The following is a 25,351-nucleotide window of genomic DNA, read 5'->3' as shown; positions in this document are numbered from 1 at the left end:
GCCTCTGATTGGCTGACAGCCCATTAGCTGACTGCTCTGACTGGTCCTGTAGAAACGTTTATTTGTCACACGTAGTCATACATGGTATAACTGGCAGTGAAATGCTTTTTAGAATGTATCACATTCTATTAACCCGAACACTTTTGCACTCTCACACACATGTTCAATTAGTAAAACATTTATGTGAGAGCAACATTGATAACTAATGTGTGCGGGCACACACATACGCCAGGCTGCCTGAGGAGACTGTGACCAGAGCTTTTGTTTGTGCTAATTACACATACACACACACACACACACACACACACACACATACACAAACGGCCTCTTTCTACTTGTCTGCTTGTGCTAATTACATACACACACTCAGCAAGCACCCAATGTTATGAAGCTGGACACAAGTATGTAATATCACATGTGTGCATTCATAAACACACACACACAGACATATTTAGGTTCAGTATTTCTTTCTGAATGGCAGACACACACTACAGAGTAATCAGTAGTAACCTGATGTATCCGTTTTCTGTGGCATTACAGTCATTGACAGTGCGTGTCCACTGATGTTAGGAGAGACAGCAAGAAACAAGGAAAAACAGATCAGTGAAGAGCTCTGTGTGTGTGTGTGTGTGTGTGTGTGTGTGTGTGTGTGTGTGTGTGAACAAAGGAGGACCAGAGAGTTCGTTCAGTTAGCAGTTGTTATGTAGAACACTGATCTTTACTGGGCCAAATATAGGACACTTATTTCCCCAGGCTCCTGAGACGTGTGTGTGTGTGTGTGTGTGTGTGTGTGTGTGTGTGTCTTCTATCTGGTCCATCTCCTGTGTTGGCACAGAGGTTGGCAGTGTGTTTTACATCCTGACGTGCTGCCCCCTCCTGACAGATTATTGACGTTCTGTGGAAAACTCGGTGGGGTGTGCCGTTGGACTGATTCAGTCCCCACCTTGTGGGACTGTATTCAGAAGTCCTTTCACAATTTATTCACATCCTTATACAAACAAACAAATGCCAACAGGAATCCAGGCGGGTGGAGGCTGTGCATGTAGAGGTGCAGCCTTCTCTGCTTCAACGCTGCTGATCCCAGCTCTGCACCTGCAGCTTGTGTATGAATCATGCCCATCACACGCCTGTCACACGCCCGTCACACGTCTGTCATGCCCTTCACACATGCCATGCACACCACGTACATCACACCGAGTCAGAGTTCTGGATACATGCAGTTTGGCCGGTGTTGAAGACCACACACAAACTCAGGACAGGGATCTAAACACACACACACACACACACGAACTCAGAACAGGGATCTAAACACACACACACAAACTCAGGACAGGGATCTAAACGCACACACACACACAAACTCAGGACAGAGATCTAAACACACACACACACACACAAACTCAGGACAGGGATCTAAACACACACACACACACACACACAAACTCAGGACAGGGATCTAAACACACACACACACACGAACTCAGAACAGGGATCTAACAGGCATTTGAAAGTTCTCCAACTTTTTCTAACTTTCTCCAGTCTTATACAGCACATCCCTGCAGAACATACGCGCGCACACACACACACAGAACACTGCTACTGTATTATAGTGCATTGCAGGAACAGACTGATCCAGTCTGTAAATATGTAGAAGAACCAAGAAAACAAACAGATGATGGCAGAGGGTGATCCACCCCGTCTGTTTCTGTGTCTCTCTCTGTCTCTCTCCCTCTCTCTCTGTCTCTCTCTCTCTCTCTCTCTCTCTGTCTCTCTCTCTCTCTCTCTCCCACATGGCAGGGGGTGTTAGTGGAACATTGCTCTGCAGACATCATGCTCCTCTCAGACTCCCCGATGCCCCTCTCACACTCAGCTAGTGCCGCTGCTCATTGCTAAATCCATCATCAGCCGCAAATGCGCAGGAATGCTGAGTGGGAGGTGGCTTCTGGCGTGGGCGGGGCGGTTGTTGGTTGTTGGAGATGGTTCTGTTAAAGGTGGGGTTTGTTGGGATGGGTTGTTAGAGGTCTTTTGGAGATTGTATGAGATGTAGTCCAGGACCTAGCACAATGGTGAATGTTTGTGGTGTGAAAAATATTTATTTACCTATGTAAATAACTACTGCTCATTCAATACCATTATCATTTAATTTTTTAAAAACAAAGGCCTGTGTATGTTATGTTTGTGTCAAGTGAACAGTCATAAGCTGCAATATATTAACAGTTAGTTTTCAAAATTTGAAAAATGAATTCACAAGTCATAGTAGTCAGTTTGACCAGTTCGCGTGCCTGGAGCTAGGTGAATTCAAGGCATTGCAACGTGTGTCTAAATGCAGAACCCGCGTGTGCCTGGAGCTCAGTTTCAGGAGCAGGTGTGGGTATTTGATATTCATGTATTTATCATATATATATAATTTGTGTGTGTGACTAAATGCGTATCTGATACCTGCTCCTCCTTAGAAATCTCTCCACTTCAGTGCACCATCAAAGCACCCGCGGAAGATGCACACTCGGCCCCTTCCCCCGAAACCCGTCGAGTACCGCTTACGTCCACGCGAGGGTAGCTCGCGTGCTGCTCTCCTGCTTTCATGCGGACAAAACGCCGCGGCTGCGCAGGACTTCGCGCGCACAAGCTCTGCAGTGGCGGGTTGCGTGCGTGCGTGCGTGCGTGCGCGCGGGTGCTGTTGTAATTTCACGTCACATCAAGTTTGATCAACGGTGTCCTCGAGTCCAGTTGTGTGATCCGCACTCCACAGAGCGTGCCGCTGCCGCACCGTCCGGGGATAGGAAGGCTCTCGCGCTCCCGTTTTCACTCACCCACCGGAGCCGAGCATAGCCTCGCGCTCAGCGCTAAAGCCCCGATGCGTCTGCCCCACAGCGCGTGAGTGAGCGTGTGCACATCTGGCCGAATTGTGATTGTCCTCGCGCCGGTCTCCATGTAGCGCCTGTTTCTCCACCGCGCGAGGCGAAGAATTTCGAGGTCGAAGAAAATGGGGCACCGGTTTCTCGTGCCCCTCGTGCTGTTACCGTGGCTTGCCACCGACTCACACGGGGGATTTCCAAACCAGATAAATATAGGTGAGTGAATGTTTGCCTTTTCTGTTTTCTTTTTAATAAATACTGACAGCAACACAGATGTGACGCTGCTTCAAACTCAGGACCTGCCTGCCGGGACACGAGCGTTCCGGCGAAAAGTTTCTGTCGTGCTGTTGCTTTAGTATTTCCAAACACTCTGATCCCCCCCTTCGACCCAGCACAGCTCCAACGGTTAAATGTCAGTACAATCCCTTTCTTTCTTTCTTTCTTTCTTTCTTTCTTTCTTTCTTTCTTTCTTTCTTTCTTTCTTTCTTTCTTTCTTTCTCTTTCTTTCTTTCCGTGTGTGCGTTTCTCTTTCAGGCGGTCTGTTCATGCGCTCGGCGGTGCAGGAGCACAGTGCGTTCCGCTTCGCCGTTCAGCTGTACAACACTAATCAGAACATAACGGAGAAACCCTTCCACCTCAACTACAACGTGGACAACCTCGAGTCATCCAACAGCTTTTCCGTCACACATGCATGTGAGTGTCCCGTGCTCTCGGTCTGTAAAGATGATCAACGCGAGCCCCGTAATAGCCCACATTACTAAAGGTCTGAGCGCGAGAAGCTCACCTCTTGCCCATAATTCAAATGTTGAATTTATGAATTCAAATGCGCAATTACATCTGTAGTAATGCTGTAATATTAGTACCAACATCCTACTGAAAGTCTCTCTCTCTCTCTCTCTCTCTCTCTCTCTCTCTCTCTCTCTCTCTCTCTCTCTCTCTCTCTATCTATCTTTCTCACACACACACACACACACACACACACACACACACACACACACACACACACACACACACTTTCTGCTTTGGACTCGGACCTGTTGGTTTTGATGGGTTGGCTTTCTGCTTTTTGGCTCTCTGAGCTTAAACTAGCTTGACTATGAGCAAGAGAATGAGGGAGGGGGAGAGAGAGAGAGGGAGGGAGAGAGAGTGAGAGAGAGGGAGGGAGAGGGAGGGAGGGAGAGAGTGAGAGAGAGAAAGGGATAGACGGAGGGAGAGTGTGGGAGGGAGAGACGGAGGGAGGGAGGGAGAGAGGGAGGGAGAGAGTGGGAGGGAGGGAGAGACGGAGGGAGAGTGTGGGAGGGAGAGAGAGGGAGGGAGGGAGAGAGAGGGGGAGAGGGAGAGAGGGAGGGAGAGAGAGAGGGAGGGAGGGAGGGAGAGAGAGAGGGAGGGAGAGAGAGAGAGGGAGAGAGAGAGAGGGAGGGAGGGAGAGAGAGGGAGAGAGAGAATGAGGGAGAGAGAGTGATAGAGGGAGGGAGAGAGAGGGAGGGAGAGAGGGAGAGAGGGAGGGAGAGAGAGAGGGAGGGAGGGAGGGAGGGAGAGAGAGAGAGAGAGAGGGAGGGAGGGAGAGAGGGAGGGAGAGAGAGAGGGAGAGAGAGAGAGAGAGAGAGAGAGGGAGGGAGGGAGGGAGGGAGAGAGAGAGAGGGAGGGAGAGAAGGAGGGAGAGAGAGAGAGAGGGAGGGAGAGAGAGAGAGAGAGAGGGAGGGAGGGGGTGCGTTTGAGGATGGGAAGGAGCGACGGTTTCACACATGCCCAGGAAAGCAGACGAGTCAGTGCGTGTGTGTGTCTGCGTGTGCATGAATGTGAGAGAGAGCCGCCTTCATTATAAAACTGCCCATTTATGGCTGCTGTCATTACTGTTCTGTCTGTAACTGCCCCGAGTGCTTGTGCGCGTGTGTGTAGGTCAGTGTTTTCACCACTGCTCTTTGCTATTGGTGCTGTTTCTATTTCTTCCTCTTTCTGTGTGTGTGTGTCTATGGGAGCGCACACACACACATAAACAGAACTTTCAGGGCATGTTTAAACTTTAATAAACTCATCAATGACTGAAAAATCCTTTCGGAAACTCAACTAAGACAAAGACAAACACAACAAGCGAAAGAAATGGGGGAAGGTGAGGAGGTAGAGTAGAGGGTTGGGATGAGAGGGCGGAAGCGTGCACTGCGTGGTGCTGCTGGGAGTTCCCTCTCTTCTAAAGATGATTGAAACACACTTATTCAGCATTGAATTAACCTGTAGTTTCCTAAGTTATCCCATTTTGTGCAGGTCTGTGTGTTAAATCTGTTAAATTGTTATTTTGTGTGTGTGTGTGTGTGATTTTGAGGCTTTGCCCTTGGTGTTAGCTATGTGAATTAAGAGAACTAGTGTGACTGAGTTGAGATTTGAAGTGGATGATTGGAGTAATTTTTGGAATGGGGTGATTGGGGTTAGATTTGCTGTGCAGTAATTGGGGTGAGATTTGTAGTGGGGTGATTGGGGTGAGATTTGGATTTGGAGCAGGTGATTAGTGGTTGTTTTCACATAGGGTGAGAGTGGGGTAATTGGGGTGAGATTAAAAATTGATGTGTGTAATGTACTGAATGGAGTCAGCCTCACTGGCAGAATGTGTGTGTGTGTGTGTGTGTGTGTGTGTGCGTGTGTGTGTGTGTGTGTGTGCGTGCACGCGCGCGTGTGCATCTCACTAGGACAGGAGTGTTTGTGTATGTCTCATACAAAATATCGTAATATAATCTATACCTTTATGTTTTTGGAACAAGTTTTATGTGACCAGTATTTTCGGCTCAGTTTAAACACTGTTATGTGATCAGTATTTCTTGGCTCAGTCTAAACACTTCTTATTTGACCAGTATTTTTGGATCAGTTTAAGCACTGTTCTTATTTTACCAGTATGTTCAGCTCAATTTAAACACAGTTCTTATGTGACCAGTATCTACAGCTCAGTTTAAATACTGTTCTCTAGACTCTACTGCATTTATCCTGTGATGGCACTTTATTATCCTAGTTCACTTTACTATCCTAATTCAGTTTTTTATTTCATTTCACTACACTACTTTTTGTTTTAATCATGTTTTAATCAAGCTTTTCATTTCTATTCTCCTAACATCCTTTTGAACGTGATTGAATTTTACTTGATCATCTTTGAATTTGCTCATGTGTAAAGCACTTGGCCTGACCTCAGCGAGTGCAAGGTTCTTTATAAATAATCCTGCCTTGCCTGACATTTTCCCCCAGAGTTCTGCATGCATCAGTTGTTAATAACTCAAGCCAAAAGACTCTTTACTGACTGTTAATTAATACCTGTAATGTGGGTACCTGACCCACGCAACACTTCCCTCTGACTGTTAAGTGCACGTGACATTAACCACCAGTGCCTTCGTTTGGCTGCACCAGAGGGCCCAACAGCCCTGCAAGGCCGTGTCAAGGTAATCCATGCCGTGCTGTACTTTTGAGACTGGTCCCGGTTTCTGGAAGTGCTGGAAAACGGGATCAGGAAATATTTGAGGCAGCAACGAAATCTCAGAATTATCTGGCCAAACCAGTCCATTCATTCTGTGTGTTTCTAAGGAGATGGATAATTTGGAGTTGTTTGGACTGTTTGTGAGATGTATCATTTCCAGTTGTTTGGACTGTTTGTGAGGTGGATCATTTCCAGTTGTTTGGACTGTTTGTGAGATGGATCATTTGGAGTTGTTTGGACTGTTTGTGAGATGGATCATTTGGAGTTGTTTGGACTGTTTGTGAGATGGATCATTCGGAGTTGTTTGGACTGTATTTAGTGTTTCTTTATATGTGAGCACTGTCCAGCACACATTCCAATGCCACAAGAGACTAAAGTCTGTATGTAGAACTAGAACTAGAACTAGTGAATCCCTACATCATGAAGCCATCCCACCCAAAGGCACTGGGGCTATGAGCACAGCTAGCTAACCATGCTGAACACAGTTTAAAAGCGTGGTGCAGCTGTGTTCATGCGACTGGAACGGTTACTTTCCAGAGTTCTGTTCGGCTCTACAGTGGAAAAGAGGCTTATTAGTGCATCCTGGAGGCAGCTCCATAATGAATCATTGCCTGTGAAGGTCACTGCCTTTAAGCATTTAACCGAGAAGGAATCTTACCAGGCATCACAGTCAGGTTAATCTAACCTGCAGTCTAAGCTAATGTTCGCTTAGGCCGCATGCTGTTTAAGCTAATGTTAGTTTCACATAAGGCTGTCTGTCTAAATTTAACTATGGGAATGACAATTATGATAAATAAATACAATAGTTCATCAAAACCGGAAACGTAAACGGGTAAAAGAAGAAAATTAATAAAATACGTACTTTTGTAAAATTGTTTTCTCAACTCTGTACGCCCTTTTTCCCCCAAAGTTAAGCAGTGAAACTCTTGGCAGTTGAAAAGGATTGTGGGATTGCCTTCACTGCTTTCATATTTGGCCATTATAAGGCACCTTAGAAGACAGCTGACATCTGCTGCTTTCCGAATGGGACAGCCGTTGTCTCGGGTGTGTACACTCTCTCCCTAGATGTGCTGCCTATTTAGGCAGCTGCCTCTCGAATGGAGCACATTTCATAAGACTTCCATAATATGTCCATAAGACATCCATAAGACCTCCTACAGACTGAATTTAGCCAGTCAGCGTCCACCCACAAAAGGGCTACTAGCTAATGTGATGCAATGTTCATATAACTATGCGAACTAGTGTATGTGATCTAGTTTGCTGTTACATCATCTGTTCATGTGATCTAGTGCGCTGTTACATCATCTGTTCATGTGATCTAGTGCGCTGTTACATCATCTGTTCATGTGATCTAGTGCGCTGTTACATCATCTGTTCATGTGATCTAGTGCGCTGTTACATCATCTGTTCATGTGATCTAGTGCGCTGTTACATCATCTGTTCATGTGATCTAGTGCGCTGTTACATCATCTGTTCATGTGATCTAGTGCGCTGTTACATCATCTGTTCATGTGATCTAGTGCGCTGTTACATCATCTGTTCATGTGATCTAGTGCGCTGTTACATCATCTGTTCATGTGATCTAGTGCGCTGTTACATCATCTGTTCATGTGATCTAGTGCGCTGTTACATCATCTGTTCATGTGATCTAGTGCGCTGTTACATCATCTGTTCATGTGATCTAGTGCGCTGTTACATCATCTGTTCATGTGATCTAGTGCGCTGTTACATCATCTGTTCATGTGATCTAGTGCGCTGTTACATCATCTGTTCATGTGATCTAGTGCGCTGTTACATCATCTGTTCATGTGATCTAGTGCGCTGTTACATCATCTGTTCATGTGATCTAGTGCGCTGTTACATCATCTGTTCATGTGATCTAGTGCGCTGTTACATCATCTGTTCATGTGATCTAGTGCGCTGTTACATCATCTGTTCATGTGATCTAGTGCGCTGTTACATCATCTGTTCATGTGATCTAGTGCGCTGTTACATCATCTGTTCATGTGATCTAGTGCACTGTTACATCATCTGTTCATGTGATCTAGTGCGCTGTTACATCATCTGTTCATGTGATCTAGTGCGCTGTTACATCATCTGTTCATGTGATCTAGTGCGCTGTTACATCATCTGTTCATGTGATCTAGTGCGCTGTTACATCATCTGTTCATGTGATCTAGTGCGCTGTTACATCATCTGTTCATGTGATCTAGTGCGCTGTTACATCATCTGTTCATGTGATCTAGTGCGCTGTTACATCATCTGTTCATGTGATCTAGTGCGCTGTTACATCATCTGTTCATGTGATCTAGTGCGCTGTTACATCATCTGTTCATGTGATCTAGTGCGCTGTTACATCATCTGTTCATGTGATCTAGTGCGCTGTTACATCATCTGTTCATGTGATCTAGTGCGCTGTTACATCATCTGTTCATGTGATCTAGTGCGCTGTTACATCATCTGTTCATGTGATCTAGTGCGCTGTTACATCATCTGTTCATGTGATCTAGTGCGCTGTTACATCATCTGTTCATGTGATCTAGTGCGCTGTTACATCATCTGTTCATGTGATCTAGTGCGCTGTTACATCATCTGTTCATGTGATCTAGTGCGCTGTTACATCATCTGTTCATGTGATCTAGTGCGCTGTTACATCATCTGTTCATGTGATCTAGTGCGCTGTTACATCATCTGTTCATGTGATCTAGTGCGCTGTTACATCATCTGTTCATGTGATCTAGTGCGCTGTTACATCATCTGTTCATGTGATCTAGTGCGCTGTTACATCATCTGTTCATGTGATCTAGTGCGCTGTTACATCATCTGTTCATGTGATCTAGTGCGCTGTTACATCGCGCGTTCATGGGCAGCAACGGGTAGGGAGGGATCCCATCAGGGCTGATGGGATTCGCGGCACCGTGAGAAAGCTGAGTGCTTCTGTTCCATCTTGCCTTGGTTCCCGCCGTCATGACACTGGAGTGAAGAGCTGCTGAGTTGGAACTGTGGCCTGTGACTAGTCCTGAGGTTTACAGCTGCTATAAATCATCTGGATTGACTGGGTTCCCTTGCTCCATTCACACGGTCTACTATAACTCCACCTCAGCATCTGCTGTGCCTGTGACTTGGTCGTCTGCGCTGTGCGCCTCTTTTCCGTGTGCAGCGGGAGCGCCAGTGGCCGGTATCCTACACCCCGAGGCCACTCTGCGTGCTTGATGGCAATCAGGAGATTGGCTCAGATCGAGAAGGCATGAAGCGTAGCGCGCCTCGGTTAAACTGACATCCTGACCACTACGCGAGGAAATCACGGAGAATAACCTGAGTACGTTGTTTCTCACTGGAATGTGGCAGGCTCCTAACGACGTCATGCTTTTGAACTCGCATCCAAACTTTGGCTCAAAATGACATGCGAGGAGCTAGCAGTTATATTCCGCTTGTACTATCGACCTGCACCGTTTAAGCTCTTTTGAGTCTATTGCATGTAAACCATCAGGCCCAAATCCATTATTATCTAGTTTGTGCCTTATTTCCTAATATCATTCCGACTGATGACTTTAATGTTCACGTTGACAAAGAAATCACTGCTACTGCAGGTTTGATGTTTGTACTGGACACACGTTGGATTTAGCTTGTGTGACTGGAATTGATAAAATTGTTGTGCAGGGTACCCACATCGCTATCCCTAACTGCCAGGTTTATTGAATCCAGTTGCATCTTTCATCTCCTTCAGTGCTCTTGGTAAAGCACTGAATTGTTAAAGCTGCCTTAATGCTGCATTTTACTCATCATGTAGGGCGCGTGCGCATTTATCCCCATTCTGTGGACGTGAGTGTGTGCCTCTGACGAGGTGGGTGGAGCATCGCAGCTGGGGCGTGGCATTTAAAATCCGTCAGTGCAACGATAGTGTTGGTCCCGGTGTTGAACGCATTCCCCACTTCAGGCAGGCATGGTGGGATTCTGACCACGAACACAATCACTGTGCTTCTCCCACTGCAAGCTTCCCTTTATGATTCGTGCCAACTCTTCTCAGGTCAGTATCGGCTCATCAGACATGGGTCTGTCACCAGTGTCATATATTTTGGTTTGGCAACTATTTTCCTGACACGTATTCCTCCTCTATGATTAGTGCCTCTGCTGCTATTCATAAAAATAGAAAAGTACATTCTGCAACACCCACACATTCCTACACCACGGTCTGATGTCTTATACCAACCAAGCCCACACGTGCCTGCATCATGGTCTGATGTCTTATACCAACCAAGCCCACACGTGCCTACATTATGGTCTGATGTCTTATACCAACCAAGCCCACACGTGCCTGCATCATGGTCTGATGTCTTATACCAACCAAGCCCACACGTGCCTACATCATGGTCTGATGTCTTATACCAACCAAGCCCACACGTGCCTACATCATGGTCTGATGTCTTATACCAACCAGGCCCACACGTGCCTACATTATGGTCTGATGTCTTATACCAACCAAGCCCACACGTGCCTGCATCATGGTCTGATGTCTTATACCAACCAGGCCCACACGTGCCTACATTATGGTCTGATGTCTTATACCAACCAAGCCCACACGTGCCTGCATCATGGTCTGATGTCTTATACCAACCAGGCCCACACGTGCCTACATTATGGTCTGATGTCTTATACCAACCAAGCCCACACGTGCCTGCATCATGGTCTGATGTCTTATACCAACCAAGCCCACACGTGCCTGCATCATGGTCTGATGTCTTATACCAACCAGGCCCACACGTGCCTACATCATGGTCTGATGTCTTATACCAACCAAGCCCACACGTGCCTACATTATGGTCTGATGTCTTATACCAACCAGGCCCACACGTGCCTACATTATGGTCTGATGTCTTATACCAACCAAGCCCACACGTGCCTACATCATGGTCTGATGTCTTATACCAACCAAGCCCACACGTGCCTACATCATGGTCTGATGTCTTATACCAACCAAGCCCACACGTGCCTACATCATGGTCTGATGTCTTATACCAACCAGGCCCACACGTGCCTACATTATGGTCTGATGTCTTATACCAACCAAGCCCACACGTGCCTGCATCATGGTCTGATGTCTTATACCAACCAAGCCCACACGTGCCTACATCATGGTCTGATGTCTTATACCAACCAAGCCCACACGTGCCTACATCATGGTCTGATGTCTTATACCAACCAGGCCCACACGTGCCTACATTATGGTCTGATGTCTTATACCAACCAAGCCCACACGTGCCTGCATCATGGTCTGATGTCTTATACCAACCAGGCCCACACGTGCCTACATTATGGTCTGATGTCTTATACCAACCAAGCCCACACGTGCCTACATCATGGTCTGATGTCTTATACCAACCAGGCCCACACGTGCCTACATTATGGTCTGATGTCTTATACCAACCAGGCCCACACGTGCCTGCATCATGGTCTGATGTCTTATACCAACCAAGCCCACACGTGCCTGCATCATGGTCTGATGTCTTATACCAACCAGGCCCACACGTGCCTACATTATGGTCTGATGTCTTATACCAACCAAGCCCACACGTGCCTACATTATGGTCTGATGTCTTATACCAACCAGGCCCACACGTGCCTACATTATGGTCTGATGTCTTATACCAACCAAGCCCACACGTGCCTACATCATGGTCTGATGTCTTATACCAACCAAGCCCACACGTGCCTACATCATGGTCTGATGTCTTATACCAACCAAGCCCACACGTGCCTACATCATGGTCTGATGTCTTATACCAACCAGGCCCACACGTGCTTACATTATGGTCTGATGTCTTATACCAACCAAGCCCACACGTGCCTGCATCATGGTCTGATGCCTTATTTCTGCCACGCCCACACAAGCCTGCATTGGGGTCTGATACCTTGTTTCTGCACTTGTGCTTCATGGTGACTAACAGAAATGTCAAATCTTCCCTTTTTCTGATTTACTGCATGCCCTATTTTCTCCCCACTTTGTGCTGTCCCAACAAAATTGAAAATGTGTATAACTCAATACGTAGATACATATTAAACGTAGGCTGTTGCGCTCCTCTGATTCGTGAGGACCTTTGATCCATGGTTTTCGATTTAGCTCTGGTCTGTGAAAGCCACTGGGAGGGGTCTTGAGCAGCTTTATGGTAAATCAGGTCTTCCTGTGCACTCTGGGGATAGTGCTGTAAGATATGTTTGTAGATACAGAGATGTTCTTTGCACGGTGCTTATACCACCTGTCTAGCATTGCTCCTTTGCAGTAGTGCCTAGGCACCCCAGGAGTCCCAAGCTTACTCAAATCAAATAAACCTACCTCAAATCTCAAAACACAAATCAGCTCAACTCAAATCAAATCTGTTTTATTGTCACATCACATCGTATTTACACAAGAATAAGGTGCGTGAAAATCTTAAGTGATTACTTTTTAAAGTCTGGGTAAAGTCCATTGTCAGTTCCTTCGCCTTCCTGACGTTGAGTGACAGGTTATTTTCCCTGCACCGGTGTGTCAGGGAGCTTTCTATTGGTAGTCTTGTTTTCATCTACTGTTGTGTCATCAGAACATTTAATGAGGACATTGGAGCTGTGTTGCTGCAGTGGTGAGTACACGGCGCACAGGACAGGACTGAACACACAGCCCTGGGGTACTCCTGTATTGAGAGTCAGTGAGGAAGAGCTGGTACCACCTGTCATTACCATCTGGCAATGGCCCTACAAGAAGTTCAAGATCCAGCGTCACAGATAGCTGTCTGGACCTATATCACATAGCTTCATGTTAAGCTTTGAGGGAAATAATGTGTTGAATGCGGCGCTGTAATCCACACGCAGCATTCTCACGTATGTGTTCCTCTTGACCAGATCTGCAAATGCAGTGTGCAGTCTCAGGGCTGTGGCACCATCAGTGGCTCTGATTTGTCTGTAAACAAACTGTAAAGGATCTGTAAAGTGAGGTGTAAAGTGAAAACAGATGAAGGATGTCAGTCATTCAGACAGGATACAGTCGTACTCTTTGCTACTGGTGCAGTAGTGGCCAGTTTGAAATGTGATGGAACCACAGGGTTGGCGAGATGCTGAAAATTTCAAATTTCTCCTGCTAACTGATCTGTGCATTCCTTAAACACACGTCCACGAGTGATATCTGGACTGGCTACTTTGCAGGTTTTTATGGGCTTTAAAGAGCTGTACACATCAGCCACGTGGCAGGCAAGAAACTTGTCCTCGGTGTGGGTGTGGCCTTCTTTTTTTTTTGAGGGGGGGGGGTTGGCCTCAAAATGTGTAAAAAGTGTTTAGATTGTCTGGGAGTGAGGTCATGGTGTTGCCTGGCAAGGGCAGTGCTAGCTCAGTGGTTAAGATACTCATCTAGTAATCAGAAGGTTGCCAGTTTAAGTCCCACCATTGCCAAGTTACCACTGTGGGGCCCCTGAGCAAGACCCTTAACCCTTGATTGCTGAAGTTGTACTCAGTCATAAATGTAAGTCTCTTTGGATAAAAGCGTCAGCAAAATGCCGTAAATGTTTTCCTCTTGAAGTCTGTGGTGTGGTATTGTTCAGCTCCTTCCACATATTCCTCGTGTTGGTGGTGTTGAACTGTGCTGCCATGTTAGCGTGGAGAGCATAGCTGGCTTTGCTGGACTCCACTGCGTTGCTGGACCCAAAAGTTCTATTGAGCCATGTTTTTGGTTGGGATAAACACACTGTTCCTGCGGGAAGATCAATTATAAATTTTTGAAGAACCCAGTGACTAAGTCTGTGTACTCCTCAGTGTTAATGTTCAAGGCTACCTGTAACATCTCTGTCTGCGTAATTGAAATAGTCCTGGAGCATCGAGACTAGGTGGGCAAAATGACTGAAGAGTGATTTGTGAAATGGGAGTGTAGTAAAGGGCTTGGCTCCAGCGGCGCTGTACAGTGGCCGACATCAGCTTCCAAGAGGAAGCTGGGATATGTGTAGCTTGCAATTTGTTGTCTTGTCCTGAGCAATGACAAATAGACCCTAAACTGAGCTGTGTTGGTCAGGAAGCACACATTCAACCTTCATCATTTTTATCTGCACAGGTGATTCCAGTGTTGTACAGAAGTGTCCTGTTCCTACTTCCCTTGCTAAGTACAATATTGGGATCACCCATCTAGACAAAACAATGGAGGTGGTGTGTGTGCTTTCTGATCTAACTGGAAATAAGTTGAGCTGGATTTCCTAAGCAATTCTATCACTGCAATAGATATAACGAGAATGAAGCATAAGAGTGTCTGAATCATTTCAGGCGAGGAGGAATCCTAGAGGGGATGTTGCTCATGGAGAAAAGGACAACAGATCGAATGAATTTTATGCTGAAGAACCGTGCAAGTCATTGCACAATTTATCTGGTCCGAGAGGAGCAAGTTGGTTCACGGAAACATGACTGTGTGAGGACGTACCCAGTGCAGCCTCTGAACTCTTGGGGTTCTCCATAACATCACTGGACAATACTGGCATCACTGGATCTGCCCTTTCTTGGTTCATATCCTAACTCACAGATAGACGTCAGTATGTCTCTATTAAAAATTAAAGCTCCCCTAATGTGCCTGTAACTAAAGGTGTACCACAGGGTTCAATTCTCGGACTACTCTACTTAACTGTATACATGCTACCACTTGGTCATTTAATACACTGACATGGTTTAAATTTCCATATTTGGGCAGATGATATCTAGATCTATGTAACCATCAACTCTAGTTAACCTCATTGCATCCATGATATCAGGGCATGGATGAGTATTCATTTTTTGAAACTCAATACTAGCAAAACAGAGATGCTTTTAATTGGCATCTGGCTTTGGTATTGATATGAGTGGAACAGCAGAAATACCTTCGGCTAATATCCACAGTCTCAGGGTAATCTCGGAGTAATCTTGGAGTCCACACACTTCTTTGATACACACATTAGTTGAACAGATAAACCATCATTCTTTCATCTTCGTGACATTCCAACATTCTAGCCATGCCTTAGCCGAGCAGATGGAGAAACACTCGTACACACGTTTGTAGCATCCAGGTTAGATTACTGTAATTATCCTTTATCCGGCTTCTCTGACAAATCCCATTCTAGGTTACAGTATGTACTGAATGCAGCCGTTAGGATGCTCACTCACACAGATGTAGGCCTTCTGCAAGGTTATGGCTGGTCTTAAGCGGTGCCCCTCACTGCCATGGTCCTCGGTAGCCTCATTTGAAACCCTGCTATGGGTTTTCACTACGCTATCAGTGCTCCAGTGTGTGGGAGTGATGTGTCTCATATCTGCTAGTTTTGTATTTGTTATTAATTGTGTTTCTTCTATGAATGGCAAGTGTGGGGAAACTTATATAAATGTGATGATCATGATGATGAAGTGATCTCTCTTACATCATGTGTGTTGCATCATGTGTGTTCATGTAATCTACTGTGTTGTTACTGTTGTTGTCAGGAAAGGTTTGTTAGTTTGCCAACTCTCTCTCTCTCTGTCTCTCTCTCTGTCTCTCTCTGTCTGTCTCTCTCTCTCTCTGTCTCTCTCTATACCTCTCTATCTATCTCTATCTCTCTCTGTCTCTCTCTCTCTCTCTCTCTGTCTCTCTCTCTCTCTGTCTCTCTCTGTCTCTCCCTCTCTCTCTCTGTCTGTCTCTCTCTCTGTCTCTGTCTCTCTCTCTGTCTCTGTCTCTCTCTCTCCCTCTCTCTCTCCCTCTGTCTCTCTCTCTCTCTCTCTCTCTGTCTCTCTCTCCCTCTCTCTCTCTCTCTCTCTCTCTCTCTCTCTCTCTCTCTCTCTCTCTCTCTCTCTCTCTCTCTCTCTCTCTCTCTCTGTCCAGTCTGTTCTCAGTTTTCTCGGGGTGTGTATGCGATTTCTGGCTTCCATGACCAGCGCTCCATGAACACACTCCTGTGTTTCTGCGGCTCCACACCTCCTTCATCATGCTCTTGGCTTTCCATGTCCTGTGTCTGTTCTTTAGCGCTGCGCTGTAGTGGCAGAAGGAGGGATGGACAGAAGAGAAAAGAACAGATTAGAGAAGACCAGATGAAGGAATAAAAGAGGGAGGGAGGGAGGAAAAGAGAGATAGAGGGAGATGGTGGTCTGTGGGGGTAAGACCGAGATCACAGACAGGTCAGTTCCAGAGCAGCACGTGGAGTCAGAGCGGGTTCAAAGTAGGTTCAACGTCGTGCCCCCGGACTTCTGGGGGTTCGCGGCGCATCGCCAGGTGGTCCGTGAAATAATGTAAATCATAAAATAGTGCTGTATCATTTAAAATGCAGATGTACAGATGGGGGACTGTTCGGATCAATAAAAAAAAGCATATTGTGTTCATTATACCCACCATATTAATTTTGGGGCCAGTGGAAGCAACCGTCAAACCTGTCGTGAATCACTCACTTCACTCAGCGAGCGCAAAGAAATGTACGAGTCCGTCCACATCGTTGCGTCGATGCTAAGCCCGAACTAGCTAAATTGAGAAAGTGTCATATGAGTTATATGGAGTTTGGCTTTATGGAGAAAAGCAACGGCAGAGCAAAATGAGTCATGTGTCTCCTGGTGCTAACAAACGAAGCCATGAAGGGACGTCTGATTACAACGCGTGTCATCTATCACTCCCAGTACGGACAAACGGTTTAGTGAGAGGACTTTCTTCTGAAATAATCGGTGTAATTACTGTGATGTATCCTGCAGCCTTGTTATGGTACCTTCTGTTAGGATTTATTCAGAACCTTCTGCCAGTGCTTTGAATAACAAGCAATAAGCACTATTTTGAAGCTGAAGGGTGACGTTTCAGAAAAAGCCAGATGTTTTTGGATAAATGGAGGCTTGGTTTTAATCAGTAAAGGCTAATCCAACATGGTGGTCAGAACACAATCAAAGGTCAGAACCAGAATTACAAGATAAACAGAACCAGGGAGCATCACAGACAAAAAGGTACTGCAGTCCAGGTCAAAATCCAGAGAGATCAAATATCCAGGCAGACAAATCCAGAAGGGGCAGGCAATAAACAGAAGTAAGCAATCGAAAAAAGGTTCAGGAAAACTGTGCACTGAAGGTACAAGCGACAATACTTCACAGAGAGTGAGTGGTGACAAACAGGCAGAGAAAATAGACTCCAGGTGGTGTCCACAGTCCGGTGATGAGCATTGTGTGAATTGTGGGTGATTGGCTGGGTGTTCCTCCGAATCACCATCGGAATGCTGGGAGTTGCAGTGATCCGAGGAAACAGATGGCGTGACGTGAAGCCCGTGCGGAACGTCAGCTGTAGACTGGTCTTTTGAAATGTCTGTGCTTCTAGGGTTATGCCAGTCGCGCTACTGTTCATTTCCTGAAAGCGTTTAAGATCAGTCACTTGAAGTCCAAATGCAATTTGGCACCCAAACCTTTGAGAACCCCTGCTGTAGAGGCAGTGGAATGATGTGTTGTGCTCTAGGAACACTGGAGGAGGGGCTGCTCTGGAAGAGGGTGGTAGTGGGGATGGTGGGGCAGTAGAGGTGTGAGTAGTGGGGATGGTGGGGCAGTAGAGGTGTGAGTAGTGGGGATGGTGGGGCAGTAGAGGTGTGAGTAGTGGAGATGGTGGGGCAGTAGAGGTGTGAGTAGTGGGGATGGTGGGGCAGTAATGGTGTGAGTAGTGGGGATGGTGGGGCAGTAGTGGTGTGAGTAGTGGGGATGGTGGGGCAGTAGAGGTGTGAGTAGTGGGGATGGTGGGGCAGTAGAGGTGTGAGTAGTGGGGATGGTGGGGCAGTAGAGGTGTGAGTAGTGGGGATGGTGGGGCAGTAGAGGTGTGAGTAGTGGGGATGGTGGGGCAGTAGTGGTGTGAGTAGTGGGGATGGTGGGGCAGTAGTGGTGTGAGTAGTGGGGATGGTGGGGCAGTAGTGATGTGAGTAGTGGGGATGGTGGGGCAGTAGTGATGTGAGTAGTGGGGATGGTGGGGCAGTAGAGGTGTGAGTAGTGGGGATGGTGGGACAGTAGAGGTGTGAGTAGTGGGGATGGTGGGGCAGTAGAGGTGTGAGTAGTGGGGATGGTGGGGCAGTAGTGGTGTGAGTAGTGGGGATGGTGGGGCAGTAGTGGTGTGAGTAGTGGGGATGGTGGGGCAGTAGAGGTGTGAGTAGTGGGGATGGTGGGGCAGTACTGATGTGAGTAGTGGGGATGGTGGGGCAGTAGAGGTGTGAGTAGTGGGGATGGTGGGGCAGTAGAGGTGTGAGTAGTGGGGATGGTGGGGCAGTAGAGGTGTGAGTAGTGGGGATGGTGGGGCAGTAGAGGTGTGAGTAGTGGGGATGGTGGGGTAGTAGAGTTGTTGGTGGGTGTGAGGAATATGGAATACTAGATACTAGTGGTTCTAGAACCCCCCCCCCCTCTCTCTCTCTCTGAAGTGACTGTTGTTTTTGTGACTCTTGGTAATGGATGGTCTGTGATGAGATCAATAGTGAGAGGACACAGGACAGGACACACACACACACTCACACACACACACACCTGGTCGATAGCTGTAGAGCCAGTCTGATGTTCCAGTGTGCTGTGAATGTTTTCCACTCTACGTCTGAACCGTGCTGCTGTAGAGAACACTGTTGCCTAGCGTGCAGGGCTGATGACTTGCTGTCTACGCACAGGCCAGACAGCACACTCTTTATTACTGAGCTAAAGTTATGCCTTAATGATTTTTCTTGGTTATTATTTATGATATATTTATACACATTTGGAAATGTTTGCTCCACTTTTAATAACTACAGGTGACCCCAGCAGACGTACAGGCAAGTGCCATACTAGAGGTTTACCTGGACAGAACAGATTTTAGGCTGTATGAATGGGTGTCTGGTTTTGACTTGCATTTGTGTGTGTGTGTGTGTGTGTTGTGACTGTGGGAGGTTGAGCAAGCCGTACAATGCTATTGGTCAGTTTGTTAGTCACTCCTCACTTCTCCCTCCCACTAGCAAGCTTAGGCCAATTATGTCGTTTACCATAATTGGCATTTTTTTGTTTGTTTGTTTTAAATGAAGGACTGTCTATAATGGAGTAGCAAAGTAATGCAGTAGGAGAGTCTGGGCTCGTTGAGACGATGGCGACCGTGTGCACGTCTGACATGAAACACGTCACATGGAGGAGAAGAGGGGAGAATTGGAAGCCCCACACCAGTTAGCTGCTGTCCATCGCTCCTCAGCGCCCTCTGTTCACTCTGTGAACATATTCTCTCACTACACACGCTCCGCTCACCATCAGGATTGCCATGGCGATTTGGATCTCAGCGACTGGAGGTTGCATGTCTGCAGGCGGGATTGGCGTGATGTGTAACTGCAGGAGGAGTTGTATTATGTCATTTCACTGGCCAGAATGGTATATTTTTCATCAGTTAGTGGACAGTGATGTGCCTCAACCCAGGGACCTTAGAATGGACGCGCGCACACACACACACACACACACACACACACACACACACACACACAGTAAAAAAGTTAGACACATTTGAAATTTAGTACTGAAAGTAAATATTGCATCAGTGTTGTAATGAGCTGAGCAGAGTGAGGTGTCTGCCAGTGTGGGTGTTAGCTGGCACTGTTCACCCAGCCCACTGAGGACTACACGAGGCACAGAGGAACAGTGGCAGTAATCAGACAGACGAGGCACAGAGGAACAGTGGCGGTAATCAGACAGACGAGGCACAGAGGAACAGTGGCGGTAATCAGACAGACGAGGCACAGAGGAACAGTGGCGGTAATCAGACAGACGAGGCACAGAGGAACAGTGGCGGTAATCAGACAGACGAGGCACAGAGGAACAGTGGCGGTAATCAGACAGACGAGGCACAGAGGAACAGTGGCGGTAATCAGACAGACGAGGCACAGAGGAACAGTGGCGGTAATCAGACAAACGAGGCACAGAAGAACAGTGGCGGTAATCAGACAGATGAGGCACAGAGGAACAGTGGCGGTAATCAGACAGACGAGGCAATGAGGAACAGTGGCGGTAATCAGACAGACGAGGCGATGAGGAACAGTGGCGGTAATCAGACAGAAGAGGCACTAAGAAACATTGGATGCATGATTACCCACAATGCTTTCTTAAATTCTTCATTTATAGCTGCTTGAGTGTGTGTATATGGAGCGTGCAGTGCACGAGTGTGTAGGGGGAGGGGATGTGTGTGAGTGTGAGGGGGAGGGGATGTGTGTGAGTGTGAGGGGGAGGGGATGTGTGTGAGTGTGTAGGGGAGGGGATGTGTGTGAGTGTGAGGGGGAGGGGATGTGTGTGAGTGTGAGGGGGAGGGGATGTGTGTGAGGGGGAGGGGATGTGTGTGTGTGTGAGGGGGAGGGGATGTGTGTGAGTGTGAGGGGGAGGGGATGTGTGTGAGGGGGAGGGGATGTGTGTGAGTGTGTAGGGGGAGGGGATGTGTGTGAGGGGGAGGGGATGAGTGTGAGGGGGAGGGGATGTGTGTGAGGGGGAGGGGATGTGTGTGAGTTTGTAGGGGGAGGGGATGTGTGTGAGGGGGAGGGGATGTGTGTGAGTGTGAGGGGGAGGGGATGTGTGTGAGTGTGAGGGGGAGGGGATGTGTGTGAGTGTGTAGGGGGAGGGGATGTGTGTGAGTGTGAGGGGGAGGGGATGTGTGTGAGGGGGAGGGGATGAGTGTGAGGGGGAGGGGATGTGTGTGAGTGTGGGGGAGGGGATGTGTGTGAGTGTGTAGGGGGAGGGGATGTGTGTGAGGGGGAGGGGATGTGTGTGAGTGTGAGGGGGAGGGGATGTGTGTGAGGGGGAGGGGATGTGTGTGAGGGGGAGGGGATGTGTGTGAGTGTGAGGGGGAGGGGATGTGTGTGAGGGGGAGGGGATGTGTGTGAGTGTGAGGGGACTTAGAGAGTGTCATGTGTTTTCCACAGCTCTTCTCATCCCCTCTTCTCTCTCTCCCATCACTCCTTCTCTTTCCCTCTCTCAGATTTTCAGACTTAATGAGCTGATGCTTAGCTCTTCCATTTTCTCCTTCTCTCTCTCTCCCTCCCTCTCCCTCTCCCTCCCTCTCTCTCTCTCTCTCTCTCTCTCTCTCTTTCCATTGTTTTAATGAAAGCATTGGGGTCTGTTTTTTCACTTCTAGAGTAAAAACACTGTGATCTGACATCAGTTAAGTCACTGACAACACACCCTTGGCTTGGCTTGTCCCTGCTCACGTGCGCGCGCTTGCACACACACACACACACACACACACACACACACACACACAGGTTTCTACCTCGGTTATTATATATGTGTAACTCCTATGTGCAATATAAATGTTCTCATTCAAGCAGAATTTTTTGCCCTTTTTAGTTTTTAGTTGTTGTTTTTTTAAAGAAACATCAAATGAAAACACATTTTACCTTGACTACTACTTTTCCAGTCCTGACACACACAGTCTCGCACTCACACACACACACCGAGATGGAGGTGAGCTGCTCTCTCCACACAGATATGCGATGCAGTGTGTACCTGTAGTATGTGTCCAAACCCCCTCTAGGCAGGGTGGGGGTTTTGGCCTCCTCTATCTGCCCCAGCATGCCCTGTCACGCCCTTCACCTCGACCATAGTCACTGCCCTCACTGCTGCTGAAAGCTGATTGGATGTAGTGTTGTAGAACAGATCTGATTGGTTACAGAAGTGTGTAACTGAATCTCCACTGAGCCTCAGATTCTGCTAACATCATGCAAGGTGACATTACGAAGTTCCAATGTGCAGAAGTAAACACACAGCCATGACCAAAAAAATTAAATAAATACACAGCCATAACAAAAAATAAATAAACACACAGCCATGACAAAAAAAATAAATAAACACACAGCCATGCATGACAAAAAAAAACCAAACCACACAGCCATGACCAAAATAAATAAATAAACACATAGCCATGACCAAAAAAATTAAATAAACACACAGCCATGACCAAAAAAATAAATAAACACACAGCCATGACCAAAATAAATAAATAAACACACAGCCATGACAAAAAAATAAATAAACACACAGCCATGACCAAAAAAAGAAATAAACACACAGCCATGACAAAATAAATAAATAAACACACAGCCATGACAAAAAAAACGAGTAAGTGAAATTGTACTGAATCCAGTCACTACCTGTCTATCCTCAGCGGAGCTATGCTGAATCCTGTCAGTACGTGAGTCTGCTTACAAAACCTACTGAATCCAGTCAGTACGTGACTCTCCTCAGTTCCAATCACCATATAGCCCTGCTGCAGCTTGTGTTTTCAGCGAGGAGCTGTGTTTGCTCTGTAGTTTTGAGTGTTCAGACACAAACACACACATGTCTGTTTCTCGTATCAGGGTGAGGAGTCAGTGCGTTGTTACACCTGCTGTATGTTTGAGTGACAGCGCTGACCCAGCTTCCCATATGGCTCCACCCCTTCTGTGGTGTGGTTCATTCCAGCTAGCACTATTGCTTCAGTAACCACAGCAACGAGTGATGTCGTGAGTTGGTTTGTTTGTTTGTTTTTGTTTTTTTGGTCTGTGCAGCCAGACTGTCAGCGGCTACCTACCGACTACACACCCTCTCACAGACACACCCGCCCAGACCACACACACTTACAGGCAGGAGATCATCCTACACAGAAACACACTTATTCATTTATAAGATTCATGCATATGACGATATGATACCTCTATGTGTGTGTGTGTGTGTGTGTGTGTGTATGCAGGTTAGGTTTATGTTTTGTTACAGTATCAGTGGAGACAATGTGAGATATTAGAGTTACCTGGAGCTGATGTGTAAGAATGTGTGTGAAAACCACACACACACACACACACACACACACACACACACACACACACAGAGGTAGCAGCCAGCAGCATTCAGACAGAGAGGTGTGTGTTTGTTTCAGTAATGATTAGAATAATGACAGTAGAATAATATTATGTGAGGAAACTCTGCCACAAATGTGTAAAACAGATGCTCATTAAACCCATCTCTCTCTCTCTCTCTCTCTCTCTCTCTCTCTCTCTCTCTCTGTCCAGTCTGTTCTCAGTTTTCTCGGGGTGTGTATGCGATTTTTGGCTTCTATGACCAGCGCTCCATGAACACACTCACATCGTTCTGCGGTGCTCTCCACACCTCCTTCATCACGCCCTCCCACCCCATCGATGCTGATGTCCAATTCGTCCTGCAGCTGAGACCGCCTCTCAAGGGGGTGGTGCTTAGCATGCTAATCCATTACAAGTGGGAGAAATTCGTCTATCTGTACGACACTGACCGAGGTGAGCACACACACACACACACACACACACACACACACACACACACACACACACACACACACACACACACACACAAAGGACATTCACACCATCTGTCACAAATGACAGTGTTTGTGTGAGTGGTGTATATGTGCAGTGTGTGTGGTATGTATGTGGGGTGTGTGAGTTGATGATGTGCTGTATATGCAATACTGTGTGTATGGATGTGATTTCATTCCTGTTTCTAAAGAGTTACTGTACCTAGAGAGTTTAGCGCCAACCTTGCTCCTGGACATCTACCGTCCTACAGAGTTTAGCTCCAACACTGCTCCTGGACCGCTCCTGGACATCTACCGTCCCACAGAGTTTAGCTCCAACACCGCTCCTGGACATCTACCGTCCCAAAGAGTTTAGCTCCAGCACCACTCCTGGACATCTACCGTCCCACAGAGTTTGGCTCCAGCACCGCTCCTGGACATCTACCGTCCCACAGAGTTTAGCTCCAGCACCGCTCCTGGACATCTACCGTCCCACAGAGTTTGGCTCCAGCACCGCTCCTGGACATCTACCGTCCCACAGAGTTTAGCTCCAGCACCGCTCCTGGACATCTACCGTCTCAAAGAGTTTGGCTCCAGCACCGCTCCTGGACATCTACCGTCCCACAGAGTTTAGCTCCAGCACCGCTCCTGGACATCTACCGTCCCAAAGAGTTTAGCTCCAGCACCGCTCCTGGACATCTACCGTCCCACAGAGTTTGGCTCCAGCACCGCTCCTGGACATCTACCGTCCCACAGAGTTTAGCTCCAGCACCGCTCCTGGACATCTACCGTCCCACAGAGTTTGGCTCCAGCACCGCTCCTGGACATCTACCGTCGCACAGAGTTTAGCTCCAGCACCGCTCCTGGACATCTACCGTCGCACAGAGTTTAGCTCCAGCACTGCTCCTGGACATCTACCGTCGCACAGAGTTTAGCTCCAGCACCGCTCCTGGACATCTACCGTTCCACAGAGTTTAGCTCCAGCACCTAGAAGTGCAAAGTACATAAGGTCTATCTTAAACAATGATAAGTGCTATAAACAATAAGTGCTAGAGTTTGTTAAAAACATAAACAGTACCCTACAATAAGTACTAAATTAGTCAGTCAATAAGGGAGCAGTGTCAGTTGTCCTTTAAATATTCTGCAAATAGATGAGTCTTCAGTCTGCGTTTGAAGACTGCACGGGACTCTGCTGTCCGGACAGCAAGCGGGCGTTCATTCCACCATCTTGGAGCCAGGACAGAAAATAGTCTCCATGTTTGTCTTCCATGAGACCTGAAGCACGGTATTTCAAGCTGAGCCGTACTTGAGGTTTGAAGTACTCGAGGTACGGATCGGGCTTTGACCATTGACCTCATGTATGAAGGGGCTGGTCCATTTTTAACTTTGTGGGCAAGCATCAAGGTTTTAAATCTGATGGGTGCAGCTACAGGGAGCCAATGAAGGGAGCGCAGCAGTGGAGTAACGTGTGAACTTCATCAGATTGAAGACCAGTCGTGCTGCTGCATTCTGGACAAGTTGTAGAGGTTTGGTGGCTCTTAGAGGAAGACCAGCAAGTAGCGAGTTGCAGTAGTCTAGCTTTGAGATCACAAGAGACTGCACAAGCACCTGGGTAGCTTCCTGCGAAAGAAAGGGTTGAATCCTTCGTATGTTACAAAGGAGGAATCTGCAAGACCGGGTCAGATTAGAAACATGAGTTGAGAACGACAGCTGGTTGTCCAAAGTTACACCCAGGCTATGGGCAGCTTCGGTTGGTGATACCAGGGAGTTCTCAAAGGGAACTGTGAGGTCATTGTAAGGCTTGGGAGT

The 25,351-nt window shown here is 47.2% G+C and overlaps 1 protein-coding gene across 4 annotated transcripts in view; it reads left to right on the top strand.

The window, feature by feature from the left end:
- The first annotated feature begins 2,666 nt into the window (after positions 1 to 2,666).
- Positions 2,667 to 25,351, top strand: part of gria3a (glutamate receptor, ionotropic, AMPA 3a) — a 55,544-nt gene continuing 32,859 nt past the window's right edge. For all 4 annotated transcript variants that reach the window (XM_035527660.1, XM_035527661.1, XM_035527659.1 and 1 more), the window contains exons 1-3: positions 2,667 to 3,071; positions 3,390 to 3,548; positions 23,286 to 23,525. In XM_035527660.1, coding sequence (XP_035383553.1) covers positions 2,984 to 3,071; positions 3,390 to 3,548; positions 23,286 to 23,525 — 487 coding nt within the window. In that variant the 5' untranslated portion in view covers positions 2,667 to 2,983. The remainder of the gene's footprint in view (positions 3,072 to 3,389; positions 3,549 to 23,285; positions 23,526 to 25,351) is intronic.

This window comes from Electrophorus electricus, chromosome 6 (genome assembly GCF_013358815.1).
Source record: "Electrophorus electricus isolate fEleEle1 chromosome 6, fEleEle1.pri, whole genome shotgun sequence".
In the NCBI taxonomy this organism is placed as follows: Eukaryota; Metazoa; Chordata; class Actinopteri; order Gymnotiformes; family Gymnotidae; genus Electrophorus; species Electrophorus electricus.
Note: the sequence above shows the minus strand (reverse complement) of the source record. Positions and strands in the feature narration are given on the sequence as shown.